The following is a 22,922-nucleotide window of genomic DNA, read 5'->3' as shown; positions in this document are numbered from 1 at the left end:
CACCCAAACAAGGCAGTTGGGCATCTTAATGGCTCTGTCGGGTTTCCAAAAGTTTTTAGTGACTTGTTATCTCCTTTCAAGTTGAAATAGAGCTCTACGTAACTAGTCCATGAAGGCCAATGTTAAATGTCACACTTTTCCAGAAATCAGGGTACTGGTATGGATCATGGCCTACCATTTTGTTGCATATCACAGTGTGTGAATGACCTATATGAAAAGCCTACGTGGGGGTTTTAGTTATAACACTAACATAAGGAATAACTTACAGATAAAGGAAGTGTTTATAGCTTAAGTAAGAGTTCCTATAGCCTACGTTCCAATGCTGGAATAGTTTCAACCTGCTTTTGAAAGATGCTCAATACTACTGCCTATTAAATTCCTGTGAGATTTAGAGAACATCTGTTTCTATTACTGGAATCAGATTCTGTACCAGTTATCAAGATCCGCATCAGCTGTAGCACGAAATACATAATACCCGTGGCTTTTCATCTTTCCCATTTGAGAACAACCCTCTTAGTAGAGACAAAGACCAATGTATCATGACATAACAGTCTATCTACAACAGGTTAGCTTCTCTGAGACAAATTTAGATCCACAACAGGTTAACTTGCCTGAGACACCTTTTAGATCTGTTAAAAGTATTAACAGTTCCCTAGCAGAAAATCACTGAATTATGCTATGATCAGATATATAAGGTCACTACAAGAAAAAGGCACAGAAACAGTCACCTTTTGCTAATTCACAGAAGTCAAGAAGATAAGAGAAAGCTTGAGGCAGAGAAGGAAAAAGGAAAATGAAAACAACACAAGTGATGAGGTGAAAGAAAAATAGAATAAATGCATCCATATGGAAGACGAGGCAAAGGATTTCGTTTCCTCATGCTGGGGCTTAGATGTAAAGATACAAGAATACGAAGCTGAATGCTGGTAAATAGGAAATAACAAGGAAAAGACATGGTATTTCCACTGTCCAAATGTCAAATGCCAATGGGAACCCAGGGGGTGGGGGGAAGAAGAGTAATTGCTGTATAAGCATCTTGTAACAGGTTCTTCCTAAGGGAAATCCTTGAAAACAGCTAGGTTCTGATGTTACCCATATGGGCTCAGGAAAGTCGGAGAAAATGCTGGCTGCACCTTTTCCAGGCTATTTGCATATGTTCTTTAGTATGCAGAATGTCTCTGTATGTAATTGAATTGTTGTTTTTGCCTCTATTAATACATATGCAAATGAGGTACTACTGCAGCTGTGCTGTATTAATCATATGTGTGCTTCTGTCTGTCTGCCCTGCAGGCTCAGGGTCGGAGGGAGGGAGAAGAGGGAATTCAGTCTCTTTAACCTACAAGAAAACTCACTCATGCAGACAGAGGTCTGCTAGCAAACAGCAGGCCTGAGTTACAACTGGAAGGCAGATAGGCTGGTCATTTTTCAGTCTTTTTTCATTTTTCATAGATATGGATGGAATCTGAAAGTTATGCAGAAGGGACTGTTAATCTAGATAAAATGAATATGCTACCACTGCTAATTCTTTCCCCTGGAGGGCTGAGGAGGGAGTTATAATCTGACAACCCACAGAGTAGCCATGATATTGTTTTATCATGTGTATTTACTGCCTGTAAATGTCCACTGTGCGTATGCTCAGACACTCACAGTGCTCAATAAAATACAAAACATTTATATGTAGTCTGCTGTAAAGACTGTCTCTCTAGTAAATTGATTGGATTCTGAAAAAAAGTGATATGATCAAGCTTTTCATTCAAATCTATTTTGATAGAATATATTGAGTTTATCTATAACATTGTATAAGATTACATCAAAGGCAAGTATGGGCTGTTTAGACACCAACTACAAAGCACATTTTACCCACCATGAACAAGATTTATTTGAGCTGGTATGTTCTGTGGTTCATGCTTTCACACAATCTATCACAATCTCTAGCTCTCAGCAGGTATCCAGAAAGTGAAGACTAGTTGCATCCTGGTGTTGCAAGTCTTGCTTTTGAGCTAATTGAGAGGAACTTTTTCCATTTAAAAACACAGGGATTGCTCAAAAAAGCCTTTGGCAATCAATAGCCCCTCACCTCACACCTTACTTATATATAGTTTAATGAATACTTCAAAATCATCACTAAGACTTCATAAAAAAAATAAAGAAATCTTCTGAAGTTCAAATTTTTTGAAGACAACTTACTCCTCATCCAACAGAGAGATCTTTACCCTGTTTAGATGGTCAGCTTCATTTACATGGAGAGTACTGGGCCTCACATTTTTCTAGTTGAAGCACCCGGGTCTTCACTGATCTCTTTTAAAATGGCTATCTTGGCTATCCATTTGCAGAACAGGTGGCAACACATTCCCTTACAAAGCCAGAAAGGAGTGCTGGACAGAAGTAGGGAATACAGAATCTGCATAATGTACCAATTAAAAAAAAACTATTTCAAAGGGCATCTAACTAAAATGTATATGTATTATGTTGCTTTATTACTCCTATTATTATCATTATTTGCGACGGCCATCAGAAACAGCACAGTGATATGCTGAGCTAATGGCAGATGGACAACTGCCATCTTTTGGTTATGCTAATGAGAAATGTCACTTTTCATGTGCTTAGTTGTTTTTTTTTTCCCCAGATGTGTGGGCTTGCAGTGAAAAACTAATTCTACTTTTTTTATGCTTAAGTGGATTGCATGAGTATTATAATACTGTAATTAAACTGTGCACTGATGATTCATTCCCTACAAATTAAGTCAAAGTCCAATTAATGAGAACAGGTAAAGTAAAAAAGCAAACAGTGAACGGATACTAACTCTCACTGTTGAAAAGCCAACTTAGATGGTATTTAAAGGAAGATACTACCCAGCAAATAGAAAGAATAACCTTCCACTGCCAAGAAACAATTTACCTTCTTGTAAGCAAAGAAGTTAGAGCAATATCCCAAAGAGGTCATGAATGGAGATTGCAGAGTAAATGAATAATGAATAAAGTATTGCCACCTCTCGGGTACATTCTGTAGAGACAATAATGGGGCATCAGACTTTTCTTCTCAATCGGAAATAATTAATGTCTTTGTATCTCTATCAGGTTGACTCCTCAATACAAGGAAACAATCAAGTTTTCAGTATTCAGATGCATCACTACAGTGTTCATTTAGTTTTTTCAGGGTCTTCTTTCACACATTTGAGGTGTTGTAACACTGGAAGGCCAACTACTTAATCTGGTCAAAACTGGTTATATCTACAGATTATAGTAAAAAATCAGTTAAGAGATATGCACTCTCCCCTCCCCTCCATAATTACATGTGTTTTACAATTAATTTATGCATGAAAATATCACAACAGCTCTTTAGGAGCAAGGGGAGGTTCCGTCATCAGCAACCTTTCAAATGAAACTGAAGGAGATACTTCAGAGAACTAAGCAGAAGTGGCAAGTAGAGAGACGTAGCTTTCTTGCAATGGTGCAGAAGCCAAAAGGAAGCAGATGTGTAAGAAAAAAAAAAAAGGGTACCTGAACAGGTAGTGCTCATGCTTTAGTTTTGTTTCATGGGCTACAGATGTTTTATGTAATACTCACTGGACCACTGGAACAGTCTACCTTTTGATCAGTCACTGTATACCTCTTAAAGAGCTCTATCCTTTCCATTTCCTTCAAGCAAAACAAACATGGATACCACAGATGATTATGTGACCCTTAAGATATCTAGATGCAAGGTTTCCCAAAGGAAAATTTCTAATGAGAACACCTAAATAACAGCAAGATGAACAACTCTGAAAAGCCCTGAAACTCCAAACAGGTTTACTTCCTCTCAAAATCAAGTCACTTATGTCAGTGCCTGCTTGTGGCCCCAATTCTTCCAAAAATGTGGTCCAGAGTATATAAATTCCATTTCAATTCAGCCCTTGGTATGATTCTTCCCACATAACTAATAGAATAGCTTTGCAGTAAGAAAAATTAAACTGACCCAAGCACGTAACAAAGAAAATGGAGACAAAAATACTTGGCCAAACTATTTTTTCCAGATATGTTTAGGGTCTGAATTTACTCATCATCTTCATAGAAATAGCCAAAGAGAACAAATCGGGATTTTTCTAACAACTGGTGTTCAGAATTGAGACCCAGTTAAAATGCGTTCAAACTTGCACACTGACATGAGGTTCTCTTGATTCATATAGTGACAAGTTTGGTCATAATGCTGAACAAAACCAATGTAATTATGATGTCCTGTTTCATGCTAAGACGAACATGGAAGAAAATTTTTTCTTTGAAAAAAAGTCTGCACTCCAAACCTTTTGTTTTTTGGTTTTTTTTTTTCCAAGAGCAGATGTTTGCAGGAAATCTGTATTACATCAGACTGCTATGCTGTTTTGACAGGACACAAAATGTCCATACAGTAAGACTACACGGGCAGCTGTCATGGTACATTCAGCATGATCTTTCAGTGTAGTTATGGGTATATACAGCATTTGTATTACTGCCAATTAATCAGTCGTTGTCACTATCTGGTTATCAAACATGCAATCTGGGAAATCTGAACCATTTGCACTCCCAGTGGTGTGGATTCCTATCAGTCTTCAGATCATGCAATCGGGTCCTTTGTTTCCTAATGCTCAGAAAGTATGCAGGAAATATTTTTTTTTTATCAGAAATGATCAGATATAATTTTATACTGAATTTCCTCAGACTTCTGAAATCATCTCTTTCATACTAGCAATGCCCAAGATGACCAGTATTAGAATAATCGCTTCAGTTTAGCTTGTGTAAAACTTGTTACATGATAGCTATGCTTACAGCTTTGCATGTTGATCTTCAAGAAAGAGGAATTTAATTCCCTCATCTGCCAAACCATATAGGAAAACATTATGTTCATATAAGGCATATAGCAGTACTTTGAACTCACTAGCCTTAGTCAGCAGAACACAGCAGCAAGGCTGTGTTCAGTTTTGTTCTTTCTTGTTCATTTGAAACAGGATCACCATGCTGCATCCCTCCTGAAGAACAAAACTATATGATATTTATGATATTTTCTTATTATTATTTATTGTATTTTCTTATTTTTATTATATTTTATTATTAATATAAGAAACTGAGATGCTAACTAAGAGGCATTTTACTGCCATGAGAGTGTATTTTAAAATGACACTTCACACAACATTCAGGACTTAGTCTTCTCATTATCAGAAGAAATCTAAAAATTATTTTTTTTCCAGATGGCATTTATGTCATTGAATGTGGGAATGAGTGAATATGTAGTGCTGATAGATAGCACTCAATCAGAGGACAGGTTCACGTTTGCATCGTGTTAGCTCCAGCTTCTCCAACATGGCCCCATCCTTTTGCAACACCTAACAATATGAGTTTTAGTTTCCATTCTCACTGCTTCATTAGTCTCTCTGTGAATACTGAAAATAAAGGCAATCACGTATGGCTAATTGTGGCAGATATCAGATGACAGAATCTGTATATCCCAGTGGGGACTCAAAGGGAAGGAGAGAAATGGAGGGCTTCAGATTACGAACCCGTCACTGGGAATCAACAGGGGATTTCAAAATGAGAGATTACATTTTCACTGATAAAGAGTTTCCTTGTCACTGGAAAACAATCAGGTGTTAGCTGCTCTTCTATAAATACAGTGTGTGTTTCATTTACAAAAAGAAAATTCAATTTTTGACAACCAGGGATAAAAAGGTACTTCCTGTTGATCTCATGGTACACTACTAAAGCCATGACCTGACTTAAAATTCTCTAATGAAAAAACAAAGATGTGTTTATCGCTACACAAACAAACAAGAAAAATTCCTTGGCTTTGTCTTCGCTAAGATAACGTTGTGTACTGAATTCTGCTGGGAGCAACAAACTGAGCATTGTGTTAGGTCCTTTGATCTCCCCTGAAAACCACTGCTTTAAGTACACAAAGTCTGAAAGATGAGTGATAGGGAGGATAGAAGAAGAAGAAAAGAAGGAACATTGTACTTTCCTGACCTTTTACTGTCTGATGACCAGATGACAGAGGGTTTGTAGGGAACACTGTGGTTACATGAATGCAGGGGAATGTCTGAAGTAAGAAGAGTTCCCCCTTGAAAGAGACTGCAATGCCATTTAAAGGTGGGTTTGGACCAATTCTTCATAAAAAAAAAATCATGAATGTTTCTTTGTGACTCAACAAAGTCATCATCATCACTGAGCTGAAGTGGATTTGTACAGAGTTTGGAAGGCATAATCTTTCTAGGTTAGCAGCTACACTAGATTCAGCTCCAGTCATGTTAGCATAGCCGAGTGGCCCTCCTGAGTAGCACTGAATGGCAAAACCTTTCTTGAAGTGCATCTAGCCTGACTCTTTCAAATGGCACCAGAAGTTAAGCAGTATGTCCAATTTCTATTAAGACAGGTTGCACTGATAGCTGAAAATAACACACAAAGAAAGACAACTTTAATTTTTTTCCATCATAAACACACCCTTAGATGTTGCGTCTGAAAGATTCAATGGAGTCTACAGTCAGTAATTTGAACCTTTACCACTGACTGGCTGCCAAACTCTCCCTTTAATTCCAGACTAAATAACATGCAGCAAAACAACATAGGTGAATTTGCTCAATATTTTCATTTTAATGTTCTTCACTGCACAGAAACAAGAGGTCTTTGAGGTTCTCAAATTTTCCACAACCTAAACTCATCCAAAGATATTTATGAAGTCAGTCACATTTGCACAAAGCCCACCTTTTAACAAGAAAACTGACATTGTGATAAAGCCTATTTTAATCAGAATACTTCAGCCCACAGCATGCATAGATACAGCCCAAAGATGGTCCTGAAATGAAAGCAAACCATTCTCCCAACTTACTGGAGCACTGACAGATTATTTTAGGACTAGCTTGAATGAAAAATAAGAATTACACTCAGACCTTTGTTTTCTCACTGCTAGCTAGCTCCATGTTTGTTTTTCCTTTTTTCCCCCCTCTTTCTTCCATATGTCTGTTCATGTGTGTTTGGCTATTATAAGCACTTTATCAATACTGACGTTACTCCTCAAAATTTGTTTCAAAGGGATGACTTTTATGGCTCCCATGATTCTTAAGCCGCCTACGGTATTTGTAACTCACAGAATCAGAAACTAACACACAGACAGTGTAGCTTTTCATACAAAGGCACAATAGGAATGAATGTATTAACCTCTGTGGTGCATGGAATGTGTCAGCTTACACACTGGCAGCTATTTCTGTGAAACTCAGCTAACTTCCGCTGGCTGTGTTAAATAAAATAAAATAATAAAAAAAAAAGATCCTCCCCAGAACTATGTCCCATGCTCTCGTATGCTGGCCAAACAACTGAAATATCTGATGTCTACTTCATGCTGATGTGGGCCAAACAGAGTTTGAGAATGCGTTTCACACGTAATGAGTTATAAACACTGAGCCTTTCCAAGCAGGTATAAAGCTCTGCTGTTTCCATGTGACTTGGCAAATAATAGTGAGTGGGGAGACGCATTTGCAATTGAGAGCATGGGGTTTTTTTTCCTTGTTTCTAGAAAAGAGCGTCAATCCAGATCACGCAGAATTACAGATGACTTGGATCTTGGTTTTCCGTTTAGTCCCAAATTTTACTCAGCTTCATCCTGCCAGCAAAGCATACATGGCAGGTAGCAAAATCCAAACTGTAGCAATGGACATCACATTTGCTTAATTCCAATTACTTGATAAGGGTTGTGTGGCTGATCAGGAATACCTGAGGAACATCTGCACTGCTGTCATTAGGACCCATGGACACCCTAATACTCTCAAAATTTAAAAATATCAGCAGTTTGAAAATCATATACATCTGGCTACCAAATCAAGTCTTCAATGTGGCTGAAAAAAAACTCTTTAGTATTGTTCCACCTGTTTTCTAATTGTCTATGTTAAATTAGGATAATCACTAATAATCTGCACTACAGTAGTGCCTAAAATGCTTGGGTACCATAAAACACTGTAGGAGGGGCCAGTCATTGCTCTGAAGAGCTTATGGCCTAAAAGGACATAATCATGTAAACAACTTTTAAGCAGTTTAAAAGTGCTTGTCAGGACAGAGCTTTTCTGCCTGGCAATCCATTTCCTTTTGGTGGTTTACACCTAGCTAGCATTACAGCCTGCATCAGAAGGATCTAACGGAAAAGTATCCTGGTTTCAGCTGGGACAGAGTTGGTTTCCTTCTCAGTAGCTGTGTTTTGGATTTAGGATGAGAATAATGTTGATAACACACTGATGTTTTGGTTGTTTCTAAACAGCACTTACCCTAAACCAAGGATTTCTCGTTTTCCATGCTCCACCAGAGAGAAACTGTACAAAATGTTGGGAGGCGGCAAGGCTGAGACAGCTGACCCAAAGTGGCCAAAGCAATATTCCATAACAGAGAATGTCATGCTCAGTTTATAAACTGGGGGGAGTTTTCCTGGAGGGGCTGATCACTGCTCAGGGCCAGGCTGGGCATCGGTCAACGGATGGAGAGCAATGGTACTGTGCACCACTTGTTTTTTCTTGTATTTTAAATCTCTCTCTCTCTCTCTCTCTCCTTTTCATTACATTCATTACTATTAGTGTTGTTATTATCATGACTCCTACTGTATTTACCTTTATTTCAATTATGAAAATGTTCTTATCTCAATCCATGGGTTTTACCTCTTTTTTCCCTGATTCTCCTCCCCATCCCACTTTCGGAGGGGTGGAGTGAGTGAGTGTTTGTGAAGGACTTAGTTGCCAGCTGGGGTTAAACTGCAACAATAAGAGAAGCAAACATGCCACTATGCAGAAATTTAAACTACAAACCTAAAAGTAGTTAAATCGACAATAAAGACACAAACCCCGTAACAAGAAGTTCCTGGAAGGTAAAAGAAAATATGTATCATTTGATGATTCTTTTGCTTCAGACGTAAATTTAACGAGACAAGAACAGCCCCAAAACCCTGTTAATTGCATTGTGTTGCAATGGAAGAGAAAACTGGTTTTCATATTTACCTAACCTTTGCCTCTTCTGCATTGTGCTGGGACTTACCTGCAGTTGGAGAGGGCCTAAGCCCGGTGTTGCTGCGGCAGCAGCTGCCATGGTAGTTGGGATCAGCTGAACAGGGTAGGGGTCACCTAAGTAAGAGAATAATAGAGGCGTCAGCACCTTTTATCTACTCTCCACCTGCAAATTAAAGTCCTGCATTCACTCTTTCCAAAAGCCTTCTTTTGTGTGCCTTGTTGAGGCCTAATGAAAAGCTCTATTGTGCAGCCTTTTACTAACACTCTTTTCACAATTCTGGCTGAGAGAGGAATGTGAATAAAAGGCACAAGCAATTAAGGCGGAAACCTCATCCTTTTTCATGATGTATTTAGGGAAATGGGAAAAAAAAGTGCACATTGATCAGAAGGCTGCACTTCAAAAAAAAGGAAAGAAAGAAGATGGGGGTGGAGGAGAAGAAAAGGAAAACAGTACAACCTTGATAAGATCACAGCATTAGAAGGGGACAAATTTACAAGCTTGTCCAGAATATGAAGTTAACCAAACTCCACTCGCTGTTAGTAAACTGAGCCTCACGCGGAGCAGAAATGGCACTCAATTGACTACTCTGCTTTCTTTCAGGTGAGGAAAAAAATCTCACTTTAGTGTCAGGGTTTGATCCTACAACAGGAAAAAGCACGTGAAGTTAAGGAAATCAGATACAAGCCTCCGAAATCCCTGCACTGACTTCACTTCATGACTTGGGATTCAATTTTGCTTCTGATGGAAAACTACTTCATTCTTACTAAGAACTGCATTGTGCTGGATAAGATATAAAGACCCAGTAACGGTTTTAGGAAAAATTGCAGTAATTTATAAGGGAGAATTACCTGAGATGACAAAAATTGACAAGGAGACTGGTAGGTTTTAATGTTATGGAGTGCTCACTTTTGGTCACTCCTTACATATCTGATTTGTTAAAATAAACTTCATACCAGCCTGTACCCACTATTAAGACTACTGGTAAAAAATAATACAAAATGTTACAGACATTATATTGCCTCCCCAAATGATAAAAACTTTAAGCACTTTCCACTGAAATAAGGCTCACCAGAGCACTTCTGTATGTCCCTATGTTCTGGTGACGTGCATGATTTCTGTAGCATTAAAACAGCCACTTGAAATGAGACTGTGGAAAGGGCAGAACACTTTATCAGAAAAATCTACCTAAACATTCCTGTACATTTTATTAGAGAGGCAGATTAAAAGTTTTCCCCTTTATTGTGCTTTTTTGAATGAACAGGGGGAAAAAAGACAAGAAGGCAATGCAGGGTGTTCTGTACAAGCACTATTAGTTATTGTTCAATTAAAGTTTAAATGTTATCAAGCCTTAGTTACAGGAAACAGAAAACAAAGGGAATGAAATTTATCTAATGATTTTTCAGTGTTAGAAATAAGCTGAGTTGGTGTACACACATTCAGGAAAACTGCTAATGTGTTTTCTTCCCTTTTATAAAGCAACTTTCTTTACAGAGATCTTTTCATTCAAGCATTTTGATCTCCTGTTAAGAATTAAATAGCACAACTTCTAAAATGAAGGGCTAGCAAAAAACTGGGCTGGCAAAGTACCTTAACAGATATTTAACTTAAATTAGGTGTGCATGCTTATATTTAAGAACATCTTAACTAATTCTTTGCTGACTGAAACCTCACAGTCTGTCAAGGCCTACCAGCCAAGCAATGGGAACCCAAAGGTCCACCCAGGCATCCCCATCCACAAATGTCTTTGCATCAGCACCACGCCCCAAATTCTCTATTTATGTTTGTCGATGGGCAACAGATTTCCTGACTTGCTTGGTTGTCTTTTCTCCCCAGAGGATGCCATTGTTCTACACTTCCCAATTTTACTTTGCTTTAACTGAGGCACCCATTTTCCTTGTCGTATCATGGACTGAATTATTAATTTCTCTGACTCAAAATTTTCTGAAGAGTTATCTTGTGACTCAAGCTGTGAGCCTTAAACATGTGAAGACACAGAGAAAAAAGAGATGGTAGTCAGAGAGTCAGTGTCAATGGTGTTTATCTGCTTCCATACCACTAGGAGCCCAAAGGCTAATCTCAGCAGCATTCTGAAAGTTTCCTCTCTAGAAGGGGACATTTTGATCAAAAAACAGCCATTAAAGAAGATAAAGTTTTTAGTTTCTCAACTCAAAAAAAAAAAAAAAAAAGAACGAGGGAAAAGTTTCTCACTAGGACACTGATTCTTACAGCCAATTAAAATTTCTAGTTTTGAATGACTTGTATTAAAACATACATATTAAAAGATAGCTTCCGTGCACTGTCCCATGTTCCTCTTCTCTCCACACACACGTGTAAGCCTCAGCCCATCATGCTAATTTATAAATCCCATTCTTGTCACCTTCCTAAACAGCCATGCAGATTCTCATATGCTCATCTTTTGTGGTAATTCCTATCCTTTACGGTTCATTTGGTAGAGTTATCAAGGAGATTCTTGAGAGAGGAACATGCTGAAGTCCCCATGGCCACAAGCATATCCCACACGTGCATGGTCACAACCACTTGCTTTGGAAGTGTATGCAATGCTTCTGGGACTCCTACTAGAAAGCAACTACTACCGCAATACATGCTAATGTAGCTTTTCTGAACTCAAAAACAAAAACTCAGATTCATCCTAAAGCAAGATTATAGCTGTGCAGAGCCAGGCTTGCCTGTCTATTAGATTGGTTTTTTGTTAGCTCACTCTTTAAACAGTTTTACATTTTTCTACTGGTCCCCAATAATTTTAACTAACAAAAACAGCAAACAAAAACAAAAGGCTTCTGCAACCTATCATGAATCTTTGCACTGTTATGGTTTGGTAATACCCTCTGCTATCTTGTGGTTAAGCACAGGAGATAGACCACAAAAGAGCACGGAATATGCTCAAACACCATGCCATGGTGGGCACTCTTCAGACAGTGCCCTTCCCAGGGAAGGTTTTGGGTCCCTGTCCATATTCACATCACGCAATGCAGGAGCAACTGCCACCCTCAAAATACTGACAAAGGTCTCAGGTCTTATCTGATAAATACATTTCTTGCTGTTTCTCTAGAACATGATGCATCTTTTTACTATCCTTAAATTTATTCCCACAGAGTGAAGTTTTTGACTGAGCAGTTTTAGCTAGTTCTGAAGTCTGGGAAATGCATGTCTTTAATATTTCATTACATCTTCAGTAAATATCTTATTTTTAGATATAAATAGTGGCTACATTTTTTTCCCAAGCTTTAGGAATATTTCAGGAATGTGAGGCGAGATATACAGTTAATAGAAATAGATATTTCCCAAGCCAGTCAGAAGTTTGCACAACTGAGGACACCAATAAATTCTCAAACAATTACAATACATTTCCATTTACAAAATTCACTATTAACCTACTAATGCATGCATGCAGTAGTGTACCTCCCTGCATCTCTCAGCTACCAAAAGAAACATTTTGTGCAGTTCTTTCGTGTTCCAAACTGCCTCTTGTTATGTGTGAACTTTTCTTATAAACAAAGCATCAGAGAGAAGTTTTGTTGCTGTTGTTTTTCTTTAGCACCCTATATGGTAAAATCTGGAGAAGATCAAAGGCCAAGATTTTTACTGTGAGAACAAGTTAAAAATTATTTCATTAGCTGATGTATTATTCCCTAACATATATAATTATTTCCCAGCTACTCAGTGACATCACTTTGAAGAACAGAATTATTTGAGGCTGAGTACATGAAAAGAGCACATTATTTACTGGTGACGCAGCACCTAAAGAAATGAAGGGGATATGGGGGAGTTGATGGGGTGTATTAGGGGTGTTGGGGACACTGTGAGCAAAGGAGAACACCAGTGGTTCAGGGAAGAAAGAATGCAAGGCTGAACCCTCAATTCCGTGCCTATATTTTATTTCTCTATCCTTCTTCTGGTCCGACTTCCACAAACATACCCAAAACCTCTTTCCTGATAATTTATGCACTGCAACTTCTTTCAATTTCAAATCACACCTTCATCCTTGCCCAAAATAATCTTCCAAGATCCTGCTTACAAGAGGATTTTTCATGAAGTACATTCACTTCCAAACCACTCTTTCTATGAACTCTCATATGATACTCCACTGAAAACACTTTTCTGCGAAAGTAAGTTGTGGTACAGAGCCAAGTGGACATCCTGTCCCAAAACACAAAATAACAGCCCTGTGTTTAGGAACTTGATTTTCAACTGACTAGCTACCAAGTTCATGGATATTAAACGATTCTATACCTGTGGAAATACAACAGTGGCTCTTAAACCATTTATATGTTTTGCAAAATTTTATCAAAGGAGTTTAGTAAGTTAAAAAACATTAAGGCTTTCTTTAAAAAAAAAAAAAACAAAACCAAAAAAAAAAAAAATTAAGCACAGGAGCTAACATTATGCGTGTTGCACCATTTACCCAAACTCCTAGGATGTTTTTTGTATTCCTTTTTCTGTCACTCATCTCATTTATTCTCCTTCATGGTGTAATCCCCCCTAGTGTCTTGTCTTGTCTCCTGACAGGCTGCAAGCTCTTCAGAGCAGGCACAATTGTCTTACTTGCTATATAAATCAAGCTACATGCTAATGTTAAATTATAATGTTTTGACAGGATTTTTAAGATGAACCTGATTACATGAAACAATAGAACACTCTGTGGTTTTTTTTTTTCCCTGAAATTTTCTTCTCTTAAAAAAGGGATACCAGAAGAGGAGAAGTAGGGTATTTAATTCCCATGATTTTAAAAAAAAACACATTGTTTTCCTCCTACCTATCTTTCAGGGAAAGCAAACGAAAAAAGTTGGAGGTCATGGAAGAAGAAAAAAAAAGAAAATAGAGTGAAGAATATTAGGAGTATGAAACAAATCCAAATTCTTAAACTATAATTTCTAAAACTAAATTCCATGAAAAATACCAGAATAAACATTTCCTTATAGTAGCTTCTGTTGAATGAAAAGGAGTTCTACATTATCTTCCCCCCATTTTTGACAAGTTCTAGAAAAAGCCACAATAATTTTACACTCAATTTATCATTTAAGTGTATTTATAATGAATTATCACGGCTGATGGTTAACTGACAGGTAAGCCACTGCATCTCTTCTCACCACTCATTCATTCTCAACCTCATCACCATTTTCCTATCTTTTTTTTTGGTGTGATGGTGGACATATAGTAAGAGTAATGGGAAGCTGTGAAAGCAGTGCTCCCTGACTTCTGGCTCCAGGCATTAGGGATTTAGATAAATAAGAAAAAGAGCATGAAGAAGATACCACCTAGCCTCCAGAAAGTTATCCAAGCTGGTTCCCTGATTTTCTTTGAGATAGTTCTGGACAGTACTGACCGACAGTAGTCTGTTTTGTATTTTAGAGAAACAATTCAGTACGCAGGAGGAATGGCTCTGGAGGGAGCTAAAAGCAGCCTTCCAATCCCTATGAGGAGGTGATCAACAAGGCAATGCCAGGCTCCTCTTGGCAGTGTTTGGTTGGAAGGCAAGAGCCAATGGGCATAAAGAGAGGATCAGATTTTCCCCATGAGGACAGCCAGATGTTAAAACAAGCTGTCAAAACAGGGTTGTGCGCTCTCCATCCTTGGACGTTTGCAAGCCCTAACTGGACACAGCCCTAAGTAATCTGATCCTATCTCCTAGATGACCCTGCTTGGAGGAAGAGATTGGACTGCAAGCCTTCTAAGATCCCTTCCAACCAGAATAATCCTATGATTTCCAGAGTACCCATTTGTGTGCGCTCATGAATTTAAAAATCAGCAGCTTTATTTGATTGTGCAAATGTGGATAGCAATGCTTTACCACCAGACATCTTCCGTGGCCTGGAAACAGAATTAAAACTATCAGCCTGTCTTTACAGGACCCCATTGTTTTGCTTGTCTGCTTTGTTTTTATTAACATTATTGTGAGAAGCCCCCACACAGAGATCAGGAGCTATGGAATTCTTTCCCTTAGAAACGGAATCTTCAGATGTGTTGTTATATTTTGCAGCCTTGATGCCTTCCGTTGCATTTGCAACCTTACAGAACTGACACATTCTCATGTATGCTAAAAGGCAAAGTTGTTACCAAAAATTCCTCCTTCTTGCTGTTTCTATTCACAATGCCATTACTCTTTTCTTATCCTGGGGGGAACATGAGGGTTTAGTCATATGCTCATTCTTTTCCAAGGCATAAACAGTAGCCCTGAAAGATGACTAGCATCTTTATAAAGAAGCTACAGTATGTGGTCCTCACAACACATGGTTCCTATTTTTGTCTTTCTGATAAAAGCATAGCAATGTCAATATTTTTTTCTTGAGATTTGGCGATTGCCAATGACCTGTATGTCAGCTGACACAGTTAAATCAGAAATTAGCACTCAGTCTTTTTAGAAGACAGAAACATGGACACTGAGCACAAGAAAAATTATAAGATTGTCCACATGATACTACATTAAACAATGAAACATGTGATCGACTACAAAACAGAGATACATCAGCAAATTTCCCTGAGGAAGTTTACAGCATTTAACTCCTAAACATTAATTTTATTGTACTGTGTGGGGAACCAATTAACTGAGAGTTTAATTTTTATCAGACATCAGAATTATTGTTCAGAATATACGTGAATAATTCAGCATATTTCAATTTTATTAGGCTTGGCTTGTTCATCTCGCACATTTTTGCCAATCTGGAAAGGTAGTTAGATATTTCATTGATAACTTTCTGTGCATTATTTTATTTAGAACACTTCCAGCACCAATGAGCTGATATCTAAGACACATACAATGTACCTACTGTATATTCACATTTTCCCCCCTAATTGGATATGGTTGAAATAGTGATTAAAGCGCTTTCGGGAAACCTCGTGTTGATGACATCTGACTGTGAACACAATATGATTTGTTACAACAAATTATCCGCAGGGTAGAGGAGCAATGGGCAAAGAAAAAGAATTCTTGTTTCCAAAATCTGGCATATTTCCATAAAAAAAACATAGGTATCAGCAAATAAAAGGTTATCTAGAAGCTTTCCTGAGAATCCTCGAACAACCTGGAAAATGTACTTGGGGTAAATCCCACTCCTGGGAATACAGACTTAGTAACTATTGTTTCCTGAGAAAAGAAAACAAATCCTAAAAATCTTCAAATAATTCAGTTTAGAAAACAAAGTGTATTTTTCTCCATCTTCCAGAGAAGAACCTTTTTGGAGTGCAACACCTTCAGTCATACTGAAAAGGCTCAGGACTGACACATTACCCCATTGCTCTAAGCGGTTAGTCAGCATTTCCCTTTCCTTTGAACGTCATCATCAAATGCTTTAAGTAGTGATGGAGTGCAGTTTCCAAAATTTATCTTACTTAGCACCACTAATTGGGGAAGATCTGTCTTCTTTACAAAGTTTGGGCTATTCTGTGTCTTTTAGTGGAAAGTAGATTGTGAACAGCGCTGCAAAAGCAGGAGAACAGAAGCAGCACAGGGAAGCACTCTGAGCCAGTGCATTCTGATACTTGCATTTGATGAAGAACACCCAGTGTTGAACACCCTGAGAATACTGTTCTCAGCCTAACTCCTTTTGCCTTTTCTAGGCCCCAGAAGCAGCCTCTTTTGCCTTCCTAAATCTTTACTTCGTTCTCTTTATTATCTGTTATACAGGAGATACAATCATGCCTTAGTATTCCACATACAAATCTCTGCATATGTGCATTAATAAAAGGATCACACTACCTACGACTGAAGAGCAGCCTCCTCAGAGGCAGAACTATGCAGTTTTTAAAGGGCACAATACAAAACTTCTTCTCTTCTATCGCTTACACCATTTTTATGCTTTCAGAGCACTTCACAAATATTAATTAGCTCTAAATAAATTCTAATTATTTCTAAGAGTGGCCCTAGCAGATCTGTATCATCTGGTGTGAAATCTGACTTCAGTAAAGTCAACAGCAACAGCTCCTCAGACCTCAGCAGAGCTGACATTTCACTTGCCATTGCTAAAATGCTGGGAGTCGTGTATATTATCCAGTAAGTACCACAAGTAGAGCTGATCTAGTGATAGCAGTAGTAACAAATGATAGGGTTATTGAATGCTGGCTGAGAAGAAAAGAAGGGTTAAATGATCTGAACCAATCTGTAGAGCCCAAATGTGGGAGAAGCTTTGGGAAATGCATTAAACGGGCTCTGCTTGCTTTCAACATCAGCTCAGATGGAAGGTGCTCGTCTGCTGTTAAACCATTTTAAATACTTGGGATACTGGGGTTAACTCCTAACATCTGCTCATGCTGCAGGTCACTAACTTAGGTAATCCACTTTGAAACATCAGGTCTTTATAAAAAGATTTGCATTATATATCTATATAAAAACTACATATTATGTGCACAATAAAATACATGTGAAGAGGTTTGCATAGAACTAAAAATCTTTAAATTTCAAAAACCACACAATGCACGGATAACTAAGCATGGAGCAAATAAGCAGGTGACCAGTATTTTTCTTGCTAATTGTGGACAATAGAGTCCATCACATACTGCCATCTGATTTTTCTCATAAGAAATAAATACTTTTATTGTAAGTAAAAATATTAAATATTTTATATATGCAATTATAACTAGGGATGGAGGTTAAAAATCAACTGGAAGCATAGATTATGAATCTTTTTCTCAAATAGAAATGTAATCCTAATAGAAGTTCTTCTCTTTATCTCTGCCAACTTTACCACCACACAATATGCCATAGAGAAAAAAGGGGAAGTGTCAACTTGTGTAAATTGTCCCTTATGTAATGCAAACCATCTGTTTTAAAAAAACAAAACAAAATGAAAAACCAAGCCACTCCCAAGCATGATCTGCTGTGAAGAAAAAGAAAGAAAAGGGAATTCAGTGCATCAAATTGGAAGCCAAAGACCATGACCTGCCATGTAACCATGGAGAAAATATTTACCCCTCTCCTCCCTGTATTTACACAATTTTGAAAAATATTTGGAAAAGTATAATTGAATAATTTGCTCTGCACATATTAGAGATTGATATTGTTGTATTCTTTTGAGCATTTCATCTGTCTAGAATGTTTTCAATCAGGCTGGAACACAAGCAGAAGAAACCTCTTTGTTTTCAGTAACATACTGCACAACTGTGCCACCCACCACTGGGTCAGAAGGTACCTGAGTCCTCAGTCACTGGAACCTGGCAAAGTATAGGGGGATAAAGTATCAGCATACTTCTGCCCTGTTCTTCTACTCTTCTTTAGGTATCTACCATGAGAGGAGTCTAAACAGAGCACTGCTATTAATGTTACAACTATTTTTGTGTTATTTTCAGCCAAATCCTCAGAAAACAAAGTACATGTAGAGTAAAAAGTACTCTTCCTTTCCAGTCTCTCTCTCCCTGGGTAAGTCACTAGTCTGTTGGAAAGCACTGGCTGAGGAATCCTACCACATACATTCTCTGAAACCATTGGGAGACATACATTTGACCCTCTGTTGGGAGGGACAGGTGAATCAGAAAGCACTGAGTTAATTTGATTTCATTATTTAAGCTGAGTGAAAGTAGAACCATTATCTAAGCTGAGTGAAATTAGAACAGCAGTATAACTAGCTATTCATCATTTTTTCTCTTTTGCTGACCTTTGAGGCTTGATCGCACATCCTCTTCCAGCTGCAGCTGTGCTGGCTGAAGAGGCCACCATCTCCAACCACAGCCCCCTGCCAAAGGTTACCACTGTGACCAAGCTGCTTGTTTAATCCCTTCCCAACATGCTTCCAGGAAAATGAGCTGGCTCCATTTAAGTAATTTTAACAGAGGGTCCTTCCTACCCCAGCCTGGACAGAAGCAAGTGAGGGAGTGCTTAACCAAGAAGCTTGGCCTTTATGTTGGAAGTTTGAGGCACAGTGATGAGCAGCTGGAAGTGGTTCTCTCTGCAGCTACTGGGGCTGCAGACAGCAGCAACCAGCCATCAGGTGTGACCAGGTCCACAGCTGACTAGAGGGAGACCTCCAGCACCTTAGATAACATGCTGCTGATTTTCAGACACACTGAAGATCTGACTTTTCAAAAGGGTGCAAAACAGTATGAACATCCCTTTGAAGGTATCCCCAACAGATATCCAAAATCAACATATGCAGTTGATCATTAGTTAGTTATGAAAGTACTGGCTGTCGCAACAATTCTCTCTTCCTTCTCCTCCAAATTTTCAAAACTCCCCTTTATTGAGGAGCAGTATAAGAAAATTTTCATAGTTTCTTGTTATTTGTGACTGGAACTGAATTGTCCCATAAAGATTTTTATCGGTCCTATGTGCAGGTTGCTAATGCTAATAAACAAAAGAATTATTGCTAGAGAATTCCTACGAATCATCCATACAAAATCATTCTGAAAAATGTATCAGTCCAGAAAAAACAGTAGGTTTGCCAAAAGGGCCAGGAAGATGTAGAAGTGAGGCCTATTTTCATTAGAACACAGAATGGCAGTCATGTGAAGATGCTTCTAGCGGGGTCTTCCAAAGTTCCTAGGAAGACCTTGCACCCAAAAGCAAACTCAGTGAAAGTCGGGCATTTAACTTGTTCAAAAGCTGAGCAAATTATTCCACTCTACATTCCCTGCTGCAGTTCTGTGCTGGTACCCACTCAGCTCAGTTCAAGCCAGCACAGGTGACTGCACTGAAGTTTAGAGTACTTTGAGTACTTAGAGTACTTTGAATACTTAGAGTACTTTGCTAAATATCCCCGATCTTAGATCCTAGTGCCTTTGTCACTCTTCAAGTGGAAATCTGGTCTCCCAAATCACTCAGGTGCTTTACAAAGTTTTATCCAAAGCTCTTTGGTTTACAGTCTACTACATCTTTGTCAAGTGGACTGATACACAGTAGGGTAAGCAGAAAAGTGGAAGAAGTATATTTTAATGGTCTGTCACAAACATTACTTGATGTGAACATGTAGTTTCAAGGCAGCTGGGTTTTTCATTGCTACAAGTCTTCTAGGTGTAGCTAAATCCTTATATGCTTTTTTGTTTACACTAAACTGTGAGTGAAAAGAAGAAATCCTTTGGACTACTTATCACTTCTCCTCAGCTTCTCAGTCAAATTCAGTCAAACATGCCAGGGAATCACCAAACACAGAACTGTTTTTCCACTGGCTTCTGCTCAGTCCTAGACCTTGGCATGCAGTTAATTCCAAGCCTTACTGCCAGGAGCAGTAGCAACTTTGCTTTTTCCTTTCTTTTTCATTTTCAAGGTTACACAACTGCATAATGTTGTATCTACTTCATAGATGTGAGGAACTATAGAACTACCTTACAGTTAATGTGCATGCAGTAAAAAGAAGGGAAAAAAAAAAACCATCTCAACTCTTTCTATCCAAACTGGACTTCATTAACATGGAACTAATTTAATCTGCCAGCTATATCTAATAAGGTGCTTTCCTGACCTTTTCCAGGCCTACAGTTAGGGTAGCATTCATAGTCAGTGTGGCTTTTAGTTAAACATTCTTTAATGTGAATCACTGCTTCTCCCAGTTGAAAGAAACTGTGTGTGAAATCACTGGAAGAACTGAATGAGCCTATGTTTTGGCACTGCAGCTGCTGAAGGACATGAAGTGTTTTGAGCAATAATTTTCAGTAGTGGTCCCAGTCTGTACAATATTAAGGAAGGGTATTAGAGGACAAAGAAACTCCAGTTCGCACTTCAGGAGTGTGTCTACAATGTTCAGAAACTGAAAGAAATCTGAAATTGTGGCTAAGCCAGTTTAACTCAAGAAATCTTTTTATGTTCCAAGTTCATGAAACAGCTGCAGTGACAAGTGCTGAGTAATTCAAAACACCTGATGAATTCATGAGTTAGTCAATGACACCGATGCACACACTGACATGGATAAAATAAAGCTAAACATCCATGCTAGAGACAGAGAAGGGTAGAACAAGCAAGTCCTAGATAACTCAGTAGGAAACGGATGGCAGAAGAGTTGCATAAGCACAAATATGAAAACTAGACCATGAAATTCATGCTCTAGCTAAGTCTGTTCGTGGACACATAGTTCCTCAATTATTGTCTTAACTTGTATTTACTATCATCCTGTTGACAGGAACGTGAAATCCTACACAAGGCTTAAATAAAATTAATAAAATATCTGGGGATTGTAGAGAACAATACAAATCTTTCAAAGATTAAAAAAATAGATGCTATATTTTTTAGTGCTAGGCTCTCATAAACATGCTCATAGTTTGTGTTAGTCCATCAAACTGAAAGGCATATGCTATCTCTGATCTCTGTGCAGAACCCCCGTTGAGATTAATGTGAGTTCTGTGTGAAGAAAGAGACTAGAATAGGCCCTCAGTTCACAAATAGTAAGCAGGCTGCTTCAGGAAAAAACATGTTTTCTTACAACAGTGTTGAAATTTATTTGGAAGTTTCAAATAGCTTCTCTTCAGATGCAAGTTCGTATGTATGGCCATGAGCATGTTCACTCGTCAAAAAGACCTGTCAGAGAAAAGGTGCCCAAATCTACCTGTTGTGTGAAATGTTTTGCCGTTATGTTGAAAACACATACTTCATCTCTGAAAACCTTTTCTCATACAGTAAAGACTAATCCTCTGTTTCACCCTCATCTCTGCAAATTAAAGGCTTTGTCCATTAGTTAGGTGACATTTTTATACAGACTGTCATGAAACTGTGCCTTATATCCACTTTCAGCTAAAAAAAGATCTACAGGACTTACTGCATCCCGCTTTGTAGCTGAAACCAGGAGGAAGAAGGAATCCTTGCTGTGCAGCTGCTGCTAGGGTTCGTTGGTCTGGAGGAAATACTGGAATCATTAATGGAGGCAGCTGACCCTGGACCTGCTGAACAAGAGAGGGAGAATCAAACACGGAATTTTTTCTGCAGACAATGTCTGCTAACACCCTTTTACTTCTGCTCTGAGGTCAGGTTTGAATATGCCTCTCTGTAACGGGGTGTCCCAGCAGCATCCACTATTCAGCTTCATCTTGATTACCAAACACTTCATAGGAACTACATTAATCCAAAATAAACTGAAAGATTCCACATATCTATATCACAGCTATATTCATATACCTCTATATAGAGTTCCACATATATGCATACCTATATCCCAATTAATTACTCCCCCTCCCCTCCTCCAAGCCCATGTTGACTCTCTTATCTTTGACTGTAGGGTGGCATTTTCTTCTCTTTTACTGCACTGTGTAACACTATCTCTGCCTCAGACAGTAGCTTTCACCCTGACTGAGCCCAAACACAAAGACATTCCTCTCAGAAGTACAAATAAGGGCGTAAGTAGCAAACAGCACAGTCAGTACTATTTTTCTGCCCATACACATGCACTTATTTGTGCAGGAGAAAATACAAGGTCTCTGAGATGGTAAGAAAAAAAAGGTTTAGACATTTTATTCTCAAATAAAACACAGCTATGTCTGAAGCATTAGCTGTTCAACTCCGCACAGCAACTGTACACAACCATGCAAGTCAGGAAGTGGAAAATATTATATTAAGTGGATATTGCAGGGGACTTAAGACATGCAGAAATTAGTCATCAAAACTGGAAGTTGGCCATGGCACAACATCTAATACGATTGCTTTTACCCAGTTCTGTCAGGGTTTTTAATTGCTAGAAATGGACATCGTCTTTGTGTTTCGCAGAGATGAGAAACAAAAAGTTTTCTACATGAAAATGCAAAATGACTACTTTTAATGAAAAAATTTTTAATTAAAAAAACCCACAGTCAATAAAGGGAGACTGACTCAGTTTTTAAGAGAGCTCATCTAGATTTTTGATGGCACTGTGGAGCTAAGGCACCAGAGGCAGATATGTTATCGAAGACTGCAGTTTCATTTGTGCCTTAAGAAACTTGGAGAATTAGAGTGTTGATAGACAACCTGCTATGAGCAGAGGCATAAGAAGGTGCTCCTCCCTTCATTACTGCCTGCACAGCAGAACTGGCAAA

The 22,922-nt window shown here is 38.4% G+C and overlaps 1 protein-coding gene across 7 annotated transcripts in view; it reads right to left on the bottom strand.

Annotated features, from left to right (window-relative positions):
- SOX5 (SRY-box 5) overlaps nucleotides 1–22,922 on the bottom strand; it is a 640,352-nt gene that overhangs the window by 79,261 nt on the left and 538,169 nt on the right. For 5 of the 7 annotated variants that reach the window (XM_027905265.1, XM_027905273.1, XM_027905234.1 and 2 more), the window contains 2 exons: nucleotides 21,677–21,800; nucleotides 9,015–9,100 (listed from right to left, as the gene is read on the bottom strand). In XM_027905265.1, coding sequence (XP_027761066.1) covers nucleotides 9,015–9,100; nucleotides 21,677–21,800 — 210 coding nt within the window. The remainder of the gene's footprint in view (nucleotides 1–9,014; nucleotides 9,101–21,676; nucleotides 21,801–22,922) is intronic. The other 2 variants (XM_027905242.1, XM_027905260.1) reach the window with 1 other exon arrangement.

This window comes from Empidonax traillii, unplaced genomic scaffold (genome assembly GCF_003031625.1).
Source record: "Empidonax traillii isolate 1590-97213 ecotype Southwest subspecies unplaced genomic scaffold, ASM303162v1 scaffold25:size3598162, whole genome shotgun sequence".
Lineage (NCBI taxonomy): Eukaryota > Metazoa > Chordata > Aves > Passeriformes > Tyrannidae > Empidonax > Empidonax traillii.
The sequence above is the reverse complement of the archived record's forward strand: the minus strand, read 5'-3'. Positions and strand labels throughout refer to the sequence as shown.